We start from the raw sequence: 21071 nt of genomic DNA, 5'->3' as shown, positions 1-21071 counted from the left end.
AACACTCAAATTATGCAACTTATCAAATGTCAGTTAAAAAAAGTCGTTAGTTGATTTAACGTCAATGTTAAATAAAGGTTATCTTCACATCACTGTCAACTAATGGTACGTTACTTTCATGTTTAAAAGGTAAATCGTTGTCACTGTATACTAACGGCGCTTCAACATTACCGTTTAATAGCGGTACTTCAATGCTGCCGTTTCATAACGGTAGATCAGGGTCCTAGTAAGTAAAGGTAAATTTGCCGTTACTTCACCCTTCCAATCTTCAATGATTGATCGATCTTCATGGGCAAGCTTCGACTTTGAGAAATGTGAAGAGTATTGAAGCATTGAAGAACAAGAAGCTCTAAGGTTTGTGTTTAGACTTCGATAAAAATGCAAAAGGGAAAATGATGAGTATGAATATGATGAATTAGTATTTGAAGTCTTTCATCCAACACCTTATTTACATGAAATAGGAGAAGAATGTCGTAACTTCGAAATTGATGCATTGAATCCATTGATTGATCTTTTTGGGCCAAGATTCAATCTGACAAAGGTAATAACCCTCTTTTAATTTCAAGTATATCCATCTCTTTTCTTTCCAAGCATCCAGTGATTTTTGTAGCTTTTGTTACCGTTCCAGTACATTACTAGTACCTCATGCTCCAGTAACGCTGCCGTGATGGTTCACCAAGACTGTAACTTTATTGGTACCTCATTTTCCAGTAATGTTACTATTGTGCTGTTACAGGTAACTTATGCTCCTGTAACATTACTGTGATGTTGCAACACAAAGGTAACTCATGCTCTAGTAAAGTTGCCATGATAGTTCACCACAACGGTAACGTTACCGGTACCTCTTGTTCCAGTAAAGTTACCAAGATGGTTCACCATAACGGTAACGTTACTGATACCTCATGTTCCAGTAAAGTTACCAAGATGGTTCACCATAACGATAATATTACCAATACCTCATGTTCCAATAATGTTACCATTATCGTTTAACACAACGGTAACCTTACCAGTACCTCATGCTCTAGCAACGTTACCGTTATGGATGGTTTAATACAACGGTAACCTTACCAGTATCCCATGCTCTAGCAACGTTATTGTTATGGATGGTTTAACGCAATGGCAACCTTACCAATATCTCATGCTCCAGCAACGTTGTTGTGATGGTTCACTAGAACGGTACGTTACCGATACCCCATTTTCCAATAAAGTTACTATTGTGCTATTACAGGTAACTCATGCTTCAATAAGATTATTGTGATATTGCAGCACAACCGGAACGTTGTTGGTAACTCATGCTCCTGTAATGTTACAGGACCTCATGTTCCAGTAACGTTACTGTTATGGTTTAACACAACAGTATGTTAAATAACATTACTGTTGTGCTTTTACAGGTAACTCATGCTCTAGTAACATTACTGTGATGTTGTAACACAACGGTAACATGTTGGTAACTCATGCTCCAGTAACGTTGCCATGATAGTTTGGTGCCTCATGATCCAGTTTCATTACTGTGCTAGGTGCAGCCAAACCTTTTGTTTCCGTGACGTTACTTCATGAACCTGGTAATTTTCCCTAAAAATCCTATTTAATTTTTTTATCCATATTTTTGTATGATTTTAAAGAATGTTAAAATGACATGTTCTCTCTGTTTTTATCTTTTTCAGGATTCTTAGATCATTCGGAAGTTTGTCAATATTTGATTGGAAAGCAGTTCAGAGCAGAGTTCTTTTCCAAGAACTTGGAGTAATTTTGAAATGTTAAGCATCTGTTATTGCTTTCTCTTAATTAGTGTTGGATCCACTATGCAGCATTATTGGGGAGCTTCTTTATCTGCTCTGTGAAATCTTTTGATTGTCTTCCTACTAGTTAGGAATTTTAAAGCTATTTTTCCATTCAAGAAACTTGATTTTAGTATTTTGGTTTCGTTGTACTGACGAAATAAGTTTAACATGCCATGAGTTTCTCTAAAGATTCAATCTAAAAAGTTATGCATGAAATGAGCTTCACAGAATCAAGCTTCTTCTACATTCCCTTTCCTCCACAAAAAAGGCACCTCTTGTTATGTTATTGTGTTCTCTTTTCGCTAGTTATCAAGCATCAGTTTTAATATACAGAAGAGTGTGATATGCTAGAAGACAAAGGAATGTCTACCATTTAGACACCGTTGAAGTGTAAGTTTTTTTTTTTTTTTTCTCAGTGGCAACCCAAATACAATATTTCTTGTCTTGGTGAAATGTTTTGGGCTAATGTTGTGTCTTTGTAACTTAGCAATTGTGGATAAGACCGCCAAATAAATCGACCATAAAACAGTTTTCTTCCCGAAGAATTGTATCCGAAAAAAAGGAACCGGATGTTTCTCCTGTGCCAGATATCGGACTGGTTGTTGGTTATGTCTTGTCAATTTATTTCTATTTTTTTAATATGCAAATCTAATTTTCTAATCTTGGTAGCTAATACGAAATTATGTCACTGCCACTGATCAGCGGAGAGGAAGGACCAATTATGAAATCAGTCAATGGCAAAAATTCATTAAGGCATTTGAAACCAAAAAGTAAATACGGTTGATGAAACAAAGTGCTGAATTGTCCGGTACATTTGCTTGGTGAGCTTCTCTCATGCTCACATTTCACCCTCGCATTTAGATTTGTTAACTTAAAATGATTGTGTCTTGTTATTCACTCTTTCTTGGTTGGCCTAATTTAATACGCCCACTGACTAAAAAATACGTCAATGAACTAAATGTTTTATGCTAATAGTGTAGAAAATTATGTCAATAGAGAAAGACAAAATTTGTACTTTAAACCAATTGATGTAAAAAAGTATGCCAACTAGGAAACTTTATAAGAAATTTCTTAGTTGATGCATTTTTCCCTGCCAACGGGACATATAACACTAAGTGTCGAATCGGCTGGAATTTCTCAAATCCGACCCAAACAAAATCAATACACTTCTATTCACATCAAACACAGCTACACTTATACCACTAACACTCACAACATCCATAAAAACAATAACTTCCCCAACAATAATCACATTAACTTGAAAACCCTAGAAATTTAAAATCCAAAAACCTTAACTAAAACTCCAACAACATTCTTCAAAGTGTCGTGATTAACTTTGTTCTCACCACTAAAATTGCCCAAAAATCAATCAAAGTGCAATCAAAATACTCATTTTAATCAATATATACTGTGATTAATGCAATAAAAGAGTGAAAAGTCGAAAATCAAAATCAACTTCAAACCTTTTTTTTTTTAATGGGAGAACGGTGGAGAAAATTTTGCTTATATATGAGGATAATTTCGGAAAAAAGGCATTTGGTGGTTATATAGATATAGGCGTTGAAATTTTGGTTAACTATTATGGGCCCCGAGTTATTTATATTAAAAACCCTTTCGTTTTCCCGTAAATAACTCTTTGATGAGTTACCTGCCTCAACTTTTATTGGTTAATTAGCCATTTCATGGTTGTCATCAGAATAAATTAAACAATTATTTTATTTTAATTGTTTTTGGGTAGCTATCCTAGAACAATGTTTAATTATATGCCAACTTGTTCACCGGAAGAGATAGAAGAAGTTTTGTTGGCAAGTAATTTCAACTAACATGTCTCTGCATGATTTCATAGCTAGTAAAATAATTAATAACTCTTTGCTGTGCTTTCACACACTGTGAAGAGTAGTTGGCATGTGGAGCAAAGCATTACCTAACACAGAGCTTCATGTAGTGTATGAGCAGTAGCATGTTCATAAAACAAATATTCCAATTTTTCCTCCTTTGTAACTCATTCAGTTTTGTTTACAATCTCTGAGTATGGCTGATGCTATTGTTAATCTTGCCTTGGAGCAGCTGGTTAAAATCGCTGCTCAAAAGATTGAAGAAGAGGTGAGGCTGGTTGGGGATGTCAAAAAGGAAGTGAAAAAACTTCGGAGAAATCTTGAAGCCATTCAAGCTGTGCTACTTGATGCAGAGGAGAGGCAAGTGAAGGAGAAACCTGTGAAACGTTGGTTAGATCAGCTCAAAGACACATCCTACGACATGGAAGATGTGTTGGATGAGTGGAATACTGAAATCACGAAACTGCAAGTGGAGGGAGATCTTCAAAATTCTCTTGTTCCTAAGCAGAAGGTACGTTCCTTCTTCCTTTGTCCTTGCTTTGGTATCAAACAAGTCGTTTTACGTCGTGATATAGCACACAAGATAAAAGAATTAAATGAAAATCTAGATGCTATTGCCCAAGAAAAAGATACATACAGTTTTAAGGAAATGAAGAGTATAGAAAGATCGGAGTGAATTCAAAGTACGTCTTTGGTTGATGTGTCTGAAATATACGGGCGAGATTATGAGAATAATTCTTTAGTAAGTAAGTTGTTAAGTGAGAGCAATGAAGAGCAAAAAAGCCTCCATCTCATCTCACTTGTAGGGATGGGAGGAATTGGGAAAACAACTCTTGCTCAACTTGCTTATAATAGTGATAAGGTCATAAACAATTTTGAAACAAGAGTATGGGTGTGTGTATCGGATCCTTTTGATGAGTTTAGGATTGCCAAAGCAATAATTGAAGGTCTTAAATGTCCAACTGATAATTTAGTTGAATTGGAGTCTCTTATGCAATGTCTTCGTCAATCTATTATTGGTAAGAAATTTCTTCTTGTTTTGGATGATGTGTGGTCAGAAGATTACAACAAATGGGAACCATTTTATCATTGTTTAAAGAATGGTTCCTATGGTAGTAAAATTTTGATTACCACACGAAAAGATACAGTTGCATCTATCATGGGATCAATTGACCTTATTACTATTAAGGAATTATCTGAGGAACAATGTTGGTTGTTGTTTAGACGATTAGCATTTTTTGGTAGGCCCCGTGAGGAGTATGAAAAATTAGAAGAAATTGGAAGGGATATTGTTGCAAAGTGCAAGGGCTTGCCTCTTGCTGCAAAAACTATCGGGAGTCTCTTACGATTTAAAAGAACTAGAGACGAGTGGCAACGTATTTTAGATAGTGAAATGTGGAAACTAGAGGAGATTGAGAAAGGTCTTTTATCCCCTTTGTTGTTGAGTTATAATGATTTGCCATCTATGATAAGACGGTGTTTTTCATACTGTGCTATCTTTCCAAAAGATCACAAAATAGATAAACATCGTTTGATTAAATTATGGATGGCTCAAGGTTATCTTGGTTTAGAAAATGATACAGAGATGGAGACAATAGGCCAAGAGTATTTTGATCACTTAGCATCACGATCTTTCTTCCAAGAGTTTGAAAAAGACGAAGATGGGAATATCATAAGCTGTAAGATGCATGATATAGTTCATGACTTTGCTCAATTTCTTAGTAAGAATGAATATTTTACTGTAGAATTCAATGGGGGCACCGAAGAGCTAGTTATAAACACTTCCAATGAGAAAGCTCGGCATTCAATGTTAACGCTTAACAATGGGGCTACATTTCCCATCTCCATTAGTAGCGTCAAAAGTTTGCGGAGTCTCTTAATTGGTTGTGAAGGTTCTCCGTATTTGTTGCCTAATGATGTTCTACCAAATTTATTTGGTGAATTGACATGTTTGAGGGCATTAGATATAAGTGCAGGATATATACGAGAGAATTTGATTACAGCCATTCCAAAAGAGATAAAGAAGGTGATACATTTGAAATATCTGAATTTGTCTGGTCAGAGAGTAGAAAAACTTTCGGAAACTTTGTGTGAGTTATACAATCTGCAAACTTTAGATATTTCTTGGTGTGGAGAGCTTAAAGAATTGCCTCAAGGGATAGGGAAGTTAATAAACTTGCGGCATTTGATTAATCTTGGAACAATATCATTAAGTTACATGCCGAAGGCAATTGAGAAATTAACTCGTCTCCGAACATTGAGTGAATTCTTCGAAAGTAGGGGCCGTGGTGGTGATGATAGTAAAGCATGTAGTACTCTTGAATGTTTGAAAGCTTTGAAACATTTACAAGGGAAGCTTGAAATAAGAGGGCTAGGAAATGTGAGTGAGGTTAAGAGTATACAAGTTCTCAACAATAAGAAAAGCCTCTTCTATTTGAAGCTGAGATTCGATAAAGATGGAGAAGGAGAGAGGAAAAAGGAAGATGATGAATTGCTTCTTCTTGAGGCCTTGCAACCGCATCCGAATTTGGAGAAATTAGAGATGGAAATGTACAGAGGCAGCACTTTTCACCCCAATTGGGTGATGTCATTAACCAGGCTGAGGGAATTGCGTCTCTACAGTTGCACAAACTGTATGCATTTGTCTCCATTGGGAAAATTGTCATCTCTTGAATCACTGAAGATTCATGGAAGGATGAGTGTGAAAAAAGTGGTGTGGGGGAAAGACAGTGACGGCGAATCGTCATCTTCATCAGTTATTCATTTCCCCAAGTTGAAAGTTCTTGAATTCTGGGAGATTTACGAATGGGAAGAGTGGGATTACGGGAATACAATCATGCCATGTCTTGTTTCCTTGTCAATCAATCGCTGTGGAAAATTAAATGCACTGCCTGACGGCCTTCTCCAGGGGGCGACAAAACTAGAACATTTGCAGTTTTTTCAAAGTTCTCTTTTGGAAGAACGTTACAGAAAGGGAACAGGAGAGGACTGGCCAAAGATCTCGCACATTCCCAACATCAAATTTACTTATTTCTATCTGCAAGGAGGCCCCCTTCGTCGAGATCTCAAAAGGCTGCAATTACCATCAACCCACAAAGGTAATTTCTCCTCATCCTCTAATTTTAGAAGTCCTATATCATGTTTATTGTTTGGAATAAGCAAAAATTTTTGATTCTTTGAACCTGTCTTTGACAGAGTTTAATTGCAGGAGATATGCAGAAATATTGACCATGATGTTGAACTGCTCGATGATTTCATTCTGAGTAATTTATGCTGGTTGAAGTGTTTTGCTGAAAGGAACAGAGCCAGAGGAGATAGTTATGCAACCAACCACAGGAGTAAAAACGAAGTCGGATTTCACTTCTGTTACTCTTGTGTATGATTTTCTTCTTTTAGTTCTCTGTTTCATCCTGTTTGGACATTTTTTTCTTTTTCAATAAATTCAAACAATTAACTGATGGGAAAATTTTCTTCAGTTACAAGTATACATTTCTTCAGATCAGACTTGAAAAACTGTCAACTTAATACCTGTAAATGGCTTCTTTTAAAGAGCTTCTGCATTTTGATATTTCCCTTTGACATGCCATGAATTTCTTTGAGAAAATTTAGTAGTAGTGTGGTTCTGACATACGCTTGTTGTAGTTGAGCTTATATTAATATATTTTCACATCCTTTATTTATGGTTTTTGGGAAGAAAAAATTTCAATTGTATAATGCCTGTTATGATTCCCTCGAGATACAAAATGTTGATAAATATATCATTAACCAAACTTCTATATTATCGGGGAGGAACAGAATTAGTCAAGTAATTAGCGATAAGCAAACACATCCCATCACTGTTATCGTTTTATAAACGAAACTTCACAAACATAGTTAATTGACGGTAGGCGAACGATAGTGTAACTAACAAATCATAGCCATCACCGTCACTAACGGATCATAACCGTCATTGTTAACTAACCGATCGTGGCCGTTACTGTTAACTAACGAATCATAGCCATAACCGTTAACTAACGACTGTCATCGCCAACTAATGGATGCTAGCTGTCAACGTGATGTAACGGAATTACCCTTATTGTCAACTAACGGAACATTGTCGTTACCTTTAACTAATGCTATTAGCGTCACCGATTACTAACTGAGCGACGCCGTCATTGTTTACTAACGGTACTTAAGCGCTGCTGTTTACATTGCCGTTACATCACCCTTCAATCTTCTATTTTTGAAAGATTTGAAACAATCTTCTTCAAGGGCTGCTTCGCTAATGAGCGTTGAGAAATCTTACAAATGGGAAGAGTATACAAGTAACGCAGAAATAGAACTTCTGGGTTTGTGTTTTGGACTTTGATAATGACGGAGAATGGGAGAGGATTAATGAGGATGATGACTTAGTTCTTGAGGGCTTTCATCCACCACCTAGTTTAGAGGAAATTGGAGAAGACTGGCCCAACATCAAAATTGATTGGAATTATATGCAAGGAGCTGCAAATGTCATAGACTCACAAGCAATGATATAATTTTTTCGGATTTGATTTCATGTGTTCTGTTTTCTGGAAAGTTTAATCCAAGATTCAATTTTGATACGAAAGAATAATCCACCCCCAGTGATCTTGTACCTGATTATTCATGTCTGATGTTGATTTGAGAATCATGGAGTAAGTAATTTGAATTTGTCATTTTATCAACAGTTTTTATTTTGTTTATCAGTTTAAATGCGCTTCCTACTTTCTGTTTTATCTTCATTTTTGTTATTGAAAAGCAGTTAATTAATGCAGGGTACTTTCTGATCCATTTCCAACCAATACAACACAACACATACCAAAAATCAAGTAAAATTTGGCCAACACAAAGATTAGAGCTCAAATCACTTACTTGCAATTTTCGGACTAAGACAAGTAAAAACACTTCAAACCTAAAGGATTACTCTACCAACTTAAATTGATTCACCACCAAATCCCCTTACCAAAAGTTGGATAAAGAATGCACACTCAAGAACACAAAAGTTCTCTCAAATGGATAAAACCAATTTCATAAATTAAATGTTACAATAAAATAGTTGCCTTTAATGAAATAGTTCTCTCAAATACAAGGGTAAACAAGTAATTGATAAATACATTAAAATGAAATAAATTAAACTAATATTACAAGTCATTTATTCAAAAAGCAAGGTTATGCATATTTAATGCAAAAGAGACATGATTCCCTAATTCTAGCATCTATATCTTTAACCACCCCATTAGTTGAAATAAGTTTACTTTATTATATCCAAACTTGATTAATGAGCTTAATTAAGTCTACTAATAAGGGTGTAAGAGACTAATAAGGGTGTAAGAGTTTGGGCCTTGAGAATCATGCTAATGGATCCAATAAGAGTTCATGTGAATTTTCCTCTTTCGAATGAGACTTAGACCGGATTGGACCACTTCAACACTTCGGCTTCTTTTTTGGTGGGTTTGAGCTTCCCTTGTTGAGCTTTGGCCTGTAATGATTTGGGCCAAAATGTTTAGACTCTCTCCCCCTTTAGAACTTGCTTGGGCCGAATTTCCTCCATTGCATTCCACAATCTAAGTGTTTTAGGACTTGGAGTGAAATGCTTCAATTCAACTGAATTAACAAGTGTTTTAGAATTTGTAATTCCTTGTCTACTCATGTTTTAAGACTTGTAAACGTATCACCTTCCAAGTTCTTGGCTTTCTCTAATTTAGTGTCGATTTATTAGCAGCTTTTGTTGGAAAGCTTCTCTCCTTGTTCTGTTAATACATGTGATGGCTCATTGATGTTTGTTTTGTTGCAGTCAGTCAAGTTTAACATGTCATTAATTTCTCTAAGAATCAATGTCAAAGGTGATGTATCATTTGCGGTTCGTGAAATAAGTCTCCTTTTCTTTGGGGAGAAGGTACCTCATGCTAATTTTATTTTATTTTTGTTCTCTTTTAGCAAGTTTAAATGAAGCATCAGACATCATCTTCAGAAGTGTGTCATGCTAGAAGAGAAAGGAATGTCTACAACTTGGGCATCATTCAAGGTTTTTTTTTTTTTTTTTTTTTTTTTTCAGTTCCTGTCCAAATACTATATTTCATGCCTTAGTGAAAAGTTTTTACTCTAATGTTGGTACTTTGTTACTTAGCAACTGTGGATGATACCATCAGATAAATTGACCGGATCAAACAGTTCTTTTGCAGAAGAATTGCATCAGAAAGGGACTGGAGAGGAGTACGGTGGTTGATAAACAGAACTGCTAGTTTGACATTTGCTTTGGTGAGCTTCCCTCATGCTTACATTTTCACCCTAAACAAGGCTGCTCATTATAATTTTTTGAACATCTTATTGTTTATACCATCATTTTCATCATCTTGACTGATAGATTCTGTACCTGATACGGAACGGAGTTTTTCTTGGGTTTGCCCTTACTTCAGATAGTTTAAATGGATAAACAGCAATTTGTGTTGGGAAGGTATGCTGAAAATGAAACCGATCAGTCCAGGCTCTCAACTGCGATACAAACATCTCAGTCAGAACTACCAGAAATTTGTTGGACAAGTTTGGTTGGGAAGCTAGGCTGATGCTGAAAGTTAATCGTTCCAGGGCCCTGGCTGCCAAACGAGAAGCTCGTTGGCACTGCAAAAATTTGTTTGAAGTGATCCCTCAGTTGCTTAAATCAATGTTTTCATAACCAACCTGGGGTTTTTTTGAATATTCGGAGAGAAAAGATGTCTCTATGCATCATGCACCAACATTCAACTGACTAGACTAATTGTGGAACGACTGGTCGTCTTGTTGCCACCAATGCCGCATTGTTTTTGTATCATAATAAAGTACTGCTAATATTGAGTAACATATTATTCTCTATCTCCAAATCACTTCATTTATCTCCCTCTATGGTAACAAATTTGCTCTTTAGTCATATTTCGCTAAACAAAGTCAGACTAAGTAGACATTTGAATAAACAATTACCAAATAGACTACATAGTATNATGAAATAGTTGCCTTTAATGAAATAGTTCTCTCAAATACAAGGGTAAACAAGTAATTGATAAATACATTAAAATGAAATAAATTAAACTAATATTACAAGTCATTCATTTAAAAAACAAGGTTATGCCTATTTAATGCAAAAGAGACATGATTCCCTAATTCTAGCATCTATGTCTTTAACCACCCCATTAGTTGAAATAAGTTTACTTTATTATATCAAAACTTGATTAATGAGTTTAATTAAGTCTACTAATAAGGGTGTAAGAGTTGGGCCTTGAGAATCATGCTAATGAATCCAATAAGGGTTCATGTGAATTTTCCTCTTTGGAATGAGACTTGGGCCGGATTGGACCACTTCAACACTTAGGCTTCTTTCTTGGTGGGTTTGAGATTCCCTTGTTGAGCTTTGGCCTGGAATGGTTTGGGCCAAAATGTTTAGACTCTCTCCCTCTTTAGAACTTGCTTAGGCCGAATTTCCTCCATTGCATTCCACAATCTAAGTGTTTTAGGACTTGGAGTGAAATGCTTCAATTCAACCGAATTAACAAGTGTTTTAGAACTTGTAATTCCTTGTCTACTCATGTTTTAAGACTTGTAAACGTATTACCTTCCAAGTTCTTGGCTTTCTCTAATTTAGTGTCGATTTATTAGCAGCTTTTGTTGGAAAGCTTCTCTCCTTGTTCTGTTAATACCTGTGATGTTTTAAGATTCTGTACCTGATACGGAACGGAGTTTTTCTTGGGTGTGGCCTTACTTCAGATAGTTTAAATGGATAAACAGCAATTTGTGTTGGGAAGGTATGCTCACAATGAAACCGATCAGTCCAGGCTCTCAACTGCGATACAAACATCTCAGTCAGAACTACCAGAAATTTGTTGGACAAGTCTGGTTGGGAAGCTACAGTGATGCTGAAAGTTAATCGTTCCAGGGCCCTGGCTGCCAAACGAGAAGCTCGTTGGCACTGCAAAAATTTGTTTGAAGTGATCCTGCAGTTGCTTAAATCAATGTTTTCATAACCAACCCGGGGTTTTTTTGAATATTCGGAGAGAAAAGATGTCTCTATGCATCATGCACCAACATTCAACTGACTAGACTAATTGTGTAAAGACTGGTCGTCTTGTTGCCACCAATGCCGCATTGTTTTTGTATCATAATAAAGTACTGCTAATATTGAGTAACATATTATTCTCTATCTCCAAATCACTTCATTTATCTCCCTCTATGGTAACAAATTTGCTCTTTAGTCATATTTCGCTAAACAAAGTCAGACTAAGTAGACATTTGAATAAACAATTACCAAATAGACTACATAGTATTGTTCTTGTCTGTTGTCTCTGAAAAAATATTTGGTAGCATGGTTTTAAAACCCGGCCCAGCTTGACTGGCCCAACCGAGAATCGGTGATCGAGTTGGGTCGGTTTGACTAAAAAACCAAAATTTTTAAATGACCCAGTTTAAAACGTGGTTGGATCGGATTTTTTGTTATGAACGGCCGGTCCAACTGGTTCAACCCAACGGTTGAACCACTTTTTGATTATTTTTTTATTTTTTTATATGTCATGTTGATGTCAGAATGATGTGATCGCACTTACATCAGTATGATGACATCACAGTTCGACTCAGCAGTTGAACCGGTTTGACCGACCAACTCAGTGACCTAATCAGGTCACTTCCCTGGTCAGGTTTTAAAACCCTGTTTGGTAGTGTATTTAGAAAGCAGCTTCTACAAACAAAAACAATGAACATTTGACTAGTACTATTACCGTCTGCCAATACTATACTTACGACCCAATTTTACAAACTTTTTTTTATAACCCTGATGTAATGCTTCGCAATTGGTTTTTGATGAATTTTTTAGTTTGATTAATTGCAAACTAACAAATTGAGAGTTGTCACGTCATGATTGTGAGAGAGAGTTTGTGAGATTGAATTGTGAGCCAATCTTTATTAATTAGTGTCATGACGATATCATAGTTAATTTTTGTAATAATTAGAACGGGGTTAAAACGCTTGTATTGGGAGTATTTTCACCTGTTCATCACGTATTTTACTAATGAGAATAAAAATAAAAATAAAAATAAATCTGAATTAAATTCATTAAACAAGACTTTTATCCTAGGATTGTTGTAACGTTAAATAAACACAAGTAGAGAGTCAAGAATAAGACATTATTTGGGAACTTGTTCCGTTGTCTACACTTTCCATGTCTTGAAGTAGACATTAAGAATAATTTAAAATAAATTACCATGCCATGGATTTCTCTAAGAATCAATGCCAAAGGTGATGTATGACATGGACTTCAAGATCAAGAAATCAAATCAAGCTTCTTATGTACCCTTTTCTCCGCGAAAAGTCACCTCACGCTAAGTTATTTTCTTCTCCTTTAGCTAGTCTGGAAGAGAGTAGTACTATGCTAGAAGAGAAAGAAATGTCTTACCACTTAGGCACCATTGTTGTTTGATGCATTGTTTTAAAACCTGATCTGTGAGACTCGTAAGGTGACAGGTCACGAGTCGATGGTTAAACCAGTTGGACTGGTGATGTCAACAGTAATTTTATTTTAAAAAAATAAAATTAATCCTTAAATTTTAGTATATTACAAAAATACCCCTAAAGTTTTCAAATTAATCCTTAAAATTTTTTATTTATTTTAAAATACCCCCAAAAATTACCTTAATCCCTAAACTTTTGACATATCTCCAAAACACCCCTAAAATTGTAATTAGTCCCTATAAATTTGAAATATTACAAAACATCCCTAAAAACTAAACCAGACTGGAAAAGTTGTTGGGTCCCGATCCAACCAGCTGTTCAAATTTTAAAACAATGGTTTGATGAGAACCCTCTGATGCTTGCTTGAATGTGGGGAAGAAAAGAGGTTGGGACATATCAAGCACCAATATTCAACTAATTGGACTATTAAGTGATGACCGGTTGTTAGACTATAAGAAATTATCAAAATTTAAACCTAAAGGATTGACCTGACGATCAAGGAGGTTTGCTCATTTCCTTGAGTTTCTAGTTCAAACTTGGGTACCTGCCACAATGACATTGTGGCTTACTTAATCCTTTGGATTTGTAGAGTGTTTATAGACTCGAAATTAGTTCAAATACCCTCAAACTAATCCCCAATCCCGCCCCCCCCCCCCCCCCCCCCCCCCCCCCCCAAAAAAAAAAAAAAAAAAATTATCAAAATTTTAGACATCAAGCCTCTTTCTTGTGTACAAGAATGTAACAACAACAAATATTCTTCTGTTAAAGCTAATATACTAACATATTTGCTATCTCTCAAATATATTTATCTCATTGTAATGACAAATTTGCTCCTTACTTATATAAACAGAAATAATTCATCATCTCTTTTCATTGCCGATTTGTCACCAATCAATGTCCTGGGCAAACAATAAGCAATTGATTTGTAAATGCAGTGAGTAGGTGAAAATATTCTTCTTAGTTGTATTGGACTTCTCACATGAATAAACTCCGTATCTTTTGCCAAGCAACAAAACCTCAAAAAACCAGCAGAAACAAACATAATAACCACCAAAGAACAGGCCCTCGGTACTTTTTACTATCTATTTGGCCTTCTAAAAAATCTGATTCATGGAAGGGTAGATACTTGATCTTTGCCAAAAATTAGACAAGGGTATATAATGAGATCAACCCACATAAGGAAAGAATATACAGTTTTTGATTGATTGACAATATTGAATACATATGTAGATGGGCTCCAGGCTCTAATTGAAGTGAATGAACCTTTACCATCTGTTGCATTTAGTTACAGATTTCTCTATTGTATGGCTTTCAAATGGATATAAGATTGCCCGTTGGACCTGTCTTACACCAAGAATGGATGTAGGTAACCAAATTGCAGCAACCTATTCTGTCAATTGCTTTACTTGCATAACTCTTCTATGAACATGAATCCGAATGGGGATCTGAAGTATAAGAAGTTAGACTAGATGTAGGCTCTGAGGATGTGCAGAGGCTGACTTCATCCGAAATGCATTTGGATGCTGAATTACTACTAATACTGAATCGTTTGAGCTTTCATCACCATAAGAAGTTGGCTACATCAACATTAAAACATGTAAGTACACATGCTAGCAAATATAATGAACACAAAACAATCACATGCTAGCCAAAGTAACGTTTAGAAAAATTGTAAATGGGTTCTAGTACGTTACTGAATCGGTAATGTTATTGACTCTTGAGAACCACTAGGTTAAGCAATGTAACACATCAATGATTATAACAGTGGGTGATGTTTATCAACCCAGTACCTTAGCTGATACCTTAGGTAAATACAATTTTATTAAGACACTAAATCAATCTGTGTATGTAGGCTGGCAATTTAATGTAGAGGAGGATTATACAAATATATTAAACTGAAAAATAGTACACAAAACCTTAAGACTGATAAAAGGTTTAGTAGCACTTACAACACCAATATGCCATTCATGACGACTAAAATCTTTGAATGTTGCTGCATCCATTTCCTGCAATTAAATGCTCAGTATTATAAATAGTAGGAAATAATATCTGAAAAATTTTCCTTGAAAGGTACACAGTTATGGGCTCTGTTTGCAGTTCTGATATTCGAAGGCAATCCTACCAGAGGCTCTAATGCCTTGCATACTTGTTTATGCTATATAATATAAGATCAAAGGATTTATATCCATAGAGGGAATTAATATGTCAGGCTAAAATTCTAGAAACAAATTAACTTACAATGCTATAAATGGGAGGAACCATTGTCTCCCCTTTAGACTTTGTAGTTGGCATAACAGAGAAACGTGGTGCCAAGTCTTGTGATCTAAAAGTCCACCTGTGAGAGAAGAACAGATAAAAAAAAGGTTACTGAACAGAAATGGATGAATAGAAAATCAGAGGTAAAAATAATTATTTACTTTAATCTGAATCAGTTCATGATAAATAAATCCTTATGCTATTGAAAATTAAAATATTTTTTAGAAAAAGCACTTGTGCAGTTGATTATCTAACATACCCAATGTACAGAAAGATGCAGAACTGTGCCCATTCTCGAATTAACAAGCGAAGCCAGTAATTTTCTGAAGAGTCATCCACATTAAGGTATATCTGAAATTAAAATAATTAACTATCTCAAAATTTATGTCCTATATAATGAAGTTACACACATAAGTTTAAATGAAGGTCGAAACAAAAGCATATTCATACCACAATTTCTGCCATGGCTACTATCTGCATAGCTCCCTGAAATTTCCTGAACAAATCCAGAGAAAGCAAGCACATCAAGTTCAAATTCATCAAAACTTTTTTTTTTTCTTTCTTTCATTTGAAACTGGCACATTCAGAGATCATAAATATACATAGAGTTAAAAATTTCATTGTGTCACACATACTTAAACATGATGTACTTTGTATATACAGCATCGTGCATTGCTTGAATATCTTCGTCCTCTATAAAAGCTAATTGTTCTCGTAATACTGACAGATTTTGAGAAATATGGTGGAAAATCATGTAAAATGAAACTATATAATTAAGCAGCAGCAGGACCTGCATAATAGCAGATTAAAAGATCAGTGCAATGTTTTGATGATAACATAAAATCAGCAAAAAGTACCAGTTTCTGCCACTTCAACAGCACAACAAATTCACCAATCTAGAAACTCACAGTGAAATAAGGTACAGAAGCTCTATACCCAACCAGAGTCAAGTAAAAGACACACCCAAGTGCAGCTGTAGTACGGCGCTCATTTACTGAAAGACGCTCACACATGATGCAGTATCCATGAGATATTAGCAAGAAGGACACAAAAGAAGCTGTCTGAAATAGCACTCCTGTTATATACACGCCAAAGGACATCCACAGAGAGCAAGTCTGAAGATGAAAACACGAATACCTGCAAGGATGTTGCTCAAAGACTTCAACGATGAATACTTTTAAGATTGACAAAGGCAATATAACCAGAGCCATACAAATGGTAGTCATATAATTCGATAAGTGTCTAAAATATGCAAATTCCTCCATCTGTTTATAATTATAGTATGCCTGTAAGATATGTAATAGCTATCTACATATCTTATAATGGCAATCAGTATTCCACAACTTGATAACAAAACTGAAAAATTGTAGTCATATAATTCGATAGGTGTCTAAAATATGCGAATTCCTCCATTTGTTTATAGTTATGGTATGCCCGTAAGATATATAATACCTATCTACACATCTTATTATAGCAATCAGCATTCCACAACTTGATAATAAAACTCAAAAATTGTATCCCAAATATACTATTTTCAGTTCAGAAATAAATAAGCTCTCCTCTCCTGCTACCATATTTGATCACGGCTGACTAAAAACACAATCCATAATGCAGCAATGAAAAGAACAGAGTTCACGAAAATATTTCAAAAAATTTACAAAAACGCCTTCACACAAAAGCTAAAGAATTTAAAAACTTACCAGAAGAGGAAAGATAGAGTAAGCTGCAATGCTTTAATCAACGGAACAGAGGCCAGCGTCCACTGTAAGTTATTCGTCTGCTCTAACACAATTCAAAACAATCACAATAAGCACAATAACTCATTAACAAACGAAAAAAAATCAACCAAAGCATCCAATCATAATACAAGTCCATAACAACTACAAAAACTCAAAACCAAAAAGAACCCATTTTTAAACTCACATCAACATTAACAAACCCAGAAGCCAACAATTGAAAAACTGAAAAGAGTAAACAAAACCAACCCAACTAATAAAATCACTCAAAATTTCACAAAATTGATAACTTTATCAACGAAACAAACGAAAATGACCTGAAAATGGCGGTTTTTATAGGTATTAATGGTCCAAGAACAAGCAGAGAAGAACCAGATTGAGAGAAAAGCCAAGTAGAGAGAAGGGAGAGGCCGATACGACTCGTCAAGACTGACACGATGCGTTTCGGGGTCCATGAAGTCGTGATTGGGAAATTCAGAAACTTGGTAAAGTAAAGTAGTGTAATGCGATTAAACCAAACCAACGTTAATTTCGGTTTTCAGAAGTAGTTTCAGTTATGTTTTGAAGGTTTTGTGTGTTGGGTTTGTTTTCTGCTTTATATACCAGGAGGGAAGCTCATAAAACGCTGCCGTTTTCTCTCTTTTTGGATTTTTCTAAGAAATTGTATTTATTATAAAGATAATAATATGTTTTTCCCTTCGAGTCAATCTTAGATGAGTTTTTTAAAATAAGTGATTTTTTTTAATTTTTTTTAAGTTAAAATATAGTATAAAATTGATACAAAATCATATTAAAATAATTCTTTATAGAACTCAAAAAGAAAATTCTTTATAGAATTAATTAATATAGAATATTTTTAAACCAATTTCACCTTGAGTGTATATATAAATAATCTAAATTTGAGGATTATTAATTATAAATTTTAAATAAATAAATGGGTATTTAATGGTCAACAAGAATGTAAAGAAGATGAGCCAATTTTGAAGGAAATGAAGTAAGTAGGTGATAATTTCATGATGTTTATCTTATCACAAAACAAAACCACTCCCCTAAATTTCCTACTCTATCATCAAAAGATTGTTTGATTTTATTAATTGCCATTTAAATTATTTTATTAACATATAATAACTTCATATGAATTGCATGAATTATAGATTATATTTAAAAAAAAAATTATTTTTTTGGTAATTGAGATATTTAAACCAGTTTGTGCACATCTTAATAAATTATCGAGATCTATTAAACATCTTATAAATTCAATGAGTCAGATAAGTTACAAATGTGATAAATGACTACTGAAGAGACTCATACACAAGATCTCTAGATAATCTTACTATATGACGACAGGCCAAGTGAATTATACGAAAAATCTTAATACACAACATTTCGAAGAAATCTATCCTCAAAATACGCATTGGATTTTTATTATTTTTAATACCCACCAAATATAAAATGGTTAATCTAATATGGGTATGTATTGACCAACCACCATGCTAGATTAGGCAACTAGTTTTGACATTCTAAAAATCTTAAAAATATAGCCTCCTTAAATAAAATAAATATTTGGGCAGCTTTGGTTTTATTATGTGACCATTACACAAAGTTGTAGTCATCAAATTTAACAATATATAACAACATTATCATTAGGTCAACAAACTCACTAACAAAATTAGTTTCCTTTTTTTCTACTCCATTTCAAGAGCCATCTTCATTTATATATATTTATTGTCTTGTTCTTGTAAGTATTTGAAATTAATTTTGGGGTCAAACTTATGTATTAATTAAAATTAATGGATGGTTTTGACTAGTTGATTTGGTTAATTTAAAGGCATGAGTAGGATGATATAGCATATTGGGTGAGCTACAATGATACTCTTATCTTATATTTTTATTTTTATTTTTTTTCAGGAATGTGGATTGGATTATAATCTGACCAAACAAATTTGTATAATTTTGTTAATGTATGATTTATAAGTTACAAGTACATAGTTAGGTGAAAAAGTTTAACAACATTCTTCCACCTTTTCCTTCATATTTACAATTGATATCGTTAAGTTATATTTGTTTTATATTGTCAATTTACTGTGTTGTTATGGGCTCACGGTTTATATATGTGATTGAGTTGTTTTCTCTTTTAAGTTAGTTTTTGGGTTTGAGTTCTACCCCAGCTCATTTATCATGGTATCAGAGTCGCTCTTGTTTGGATGGTTCCACATTCCCTATTTAGAATTTAGAGGCTGTTATGATTTAGATATGTGGTAAGGTTGACACCACTCTTGTTTTGATTGTTTCACATCGCCAATTTAGGGGTTTTTATTATGTATATATGTGATTTGGTGCAATTTAGGGATTGTTATGGGATCTATATGTTGTTGGGCTAGACTTCCTCTTCTTTTGAGCTAGTTTTTGGGCTTAAACCGTATCTAAGCCTGTTTATCAAATTTCTATAAAATAAGCTGATAAATAAAAATAAAAATAAAAAAATTATACAATGAAAATATATTGTGTATTATATGGGAAGCTATTTTTACTCCCCATCAAAAAAGATCAAATATATTGTGTATTACATAGTTAGGTGAAAAAAGTTTAACAACATTCTTCCACCTTTTTCCTTCATATTTACAATTGATATCGTTAAATTGTATTTGTCTTATATCGTCAATTTAATGTGTTGTTATGGACTCAAGGTATATATATATATGATTGAGTTCTCTTCTCTTTTAAGTTAGTTTTTGGGTTTGAGTTCTACCCCAACTCATTTATCATGGTATCAGAGCCGCTCTTGTTTGGATGGTTCCACATTCCCAATTTAGAATTTAGAGGTTGTTATAATGTAGATATATGGTAGGGTTGGTACCACTCTTGTTTTGATTGTGTATATACGTAGTTTGGTGCAATTTAAGGATTGTTATGAGATATATAAGTGATTGGATTAGACTTCCTTTTCTTTTGAGCTAGTTTTTGGGCTTAAGTCATATTTAAGCCCGTTTATCAAATTTCTATAAAATAAGCTGACAAATAAAAAAAAAATTATACAATGAAAATATATTGTGTATTATATGGGAAGCTATTTTTACTCCCCATCAAAAAAGATCAAACGGTAGTTCTATTTTAATCATATTCTGCATGATATACCCGTCCACATGGCCCAAGTTGAGTCACTGTCCAGTCTTCACTGGCAGCCATTTTTCATTTGGGCTGGACTAAAAATTGAAATATGGACCAAAAACGGGCTCTTTGAAGAGCAATAGGACAAATATACATATGGGCTCTGAACAAAGGGTTCTCCAACCTCAATATAATGCTCTTCAATTATTTAAATAAAAAAACAACTTAACTTGGAAATGTAGAGAAAGAGATCTAATTGCCCACCAACACCAATTAAAATACTTTCAATCCAACTTGGTGGGAACGGCATGTCGTTTTTCAGGTCTATTCTTACTATGTTTCCCCTTTCTTTATAGCAAACTATATACATACTCATTTTTATTTAATAGATAGATGATCTTAAACCCCAAGATGTTAGCTTGGTGGCCGAGAAGATTTATTCTCATCATTGATTTCTTGGGTTCAAACCAACTTAAGGCCACCTATCACATTTATAGCTTACCTTGGAACATTGAGCTTGTAGGGTGTTCAATAGACCTTGGGGATTAGTTAAGATGTACACAAGCTAAATCAAACACCTTGGTTATAAAAAAAATTGGGTTTGTAGGATGTTCAATGGGCCCAAGGATTAGTTCAATGATCTTCGAAGATTAATTGAGATACGCGCAAGTTAGCCCGAACGCCTCGATAGGAAAAAAAAAATAAATAGAGGATCTTATTAATTGATTAATTATTTTTGGTTATGTGACGTGGACATACAAATTGATTAACTTGCTTGATTTTGATCTAATTATATCAATGTGAAAACCCTAACGTTAAAAGACAAAAGTTATTGCTTTAATTTAATTAATAAAAACAACTTCACTTTTGTATATTACTATAAGCTA

General features: G+C 34.3%; 3 protein-coding genes across 3 annotated transcripts; 2 read left to right on the top strand and 1 right to left on the bottom strand.

The window, feature by feature from the left end:
* The first annotated feature begins 3812 nt into the window (after nucleotides 1-3812).
* LOC116128242 (putative disease resistance protein RGA3) lies at nucleotides 3813-4292 on the top strand. Its single transcript, XM_031413966.1, has one exon. It carries the CDS (start codon nucleotides 3813-3815, stop codon nucleotides 4290-4292), a length of 480 nt encoding a protein of 159 aa, XP_031269826.1.
* LOC116128240 (putative disease resistance protein RGA3) lies at nucleotides 3857-7115 on the top strand. Its single transcript, XM_031413964.1, has 2 exons — nucleotides 3857-6714; nucleotides 6825-7115. Exons 1-2 carry the CDS (start codon nucleotides 4425-4427, stop codon nucleotides 6842-6844), a joined length of 2310 nt encoding a protein of 769 aa, XP_031269824.1. The 5' UTR covers nucleotides 3857-4424; the 3' UTR covers nucleotides 6845-7115.
* A 7084-nt stretch (nucleotides 7116-14199) lies between these two features.
* Nucleotides 14200-17629, bottom strand: LOC116128268. The gene is made up of 9 exons (XM_031413983.1): nucleotides 17394-17629; nucleotides 17041-17117; nucleotides 16249-16477; nucleotides 15976-16130; nucleotides 15791-15836; nucleotides 15600-15691; nucleotides 15323-15419; nucleotides 15034-15090; nucleotides 14200-14661 (listed from the first exon to the last, which is right to left on the bottom strand). The coding sequence occupies exons 1-9, from the start codon at nucleotides 17529-17531 to the stop codon at nucleotides 14545-14547; spliced, it is 1008 nt and encodes a 335-aa protein (XP_031269843.1). The 5' UTR covers nucleotides 17532-17629; the 3' UTR covers nucleotides 14200-14544.
* Nucleotides 17630-21071: the final 3442 nt, after the last annotated feature.

This window comes from Pistacia vera, unplaced genomic scaffold (assembly GCF_008641045.1).
Source record: "Pistacia vera cultivar Batoury unplaced genomic scaffold, PisVer_v2 Contig198, whole genome shotgun sequence".
In the NCBI taxonomy this organism is placed as follows: Eukaryota; Viridiplantae; Streptophyta; class Magnoliopsida; order Sapindales; family Anacardiaceae; genus Pistacia; species Pistacia vera.
Note: the sequence above shows the minus strand (reverse complement) of the source record. Positions and strands in the feature narration are given on the sequence as shown.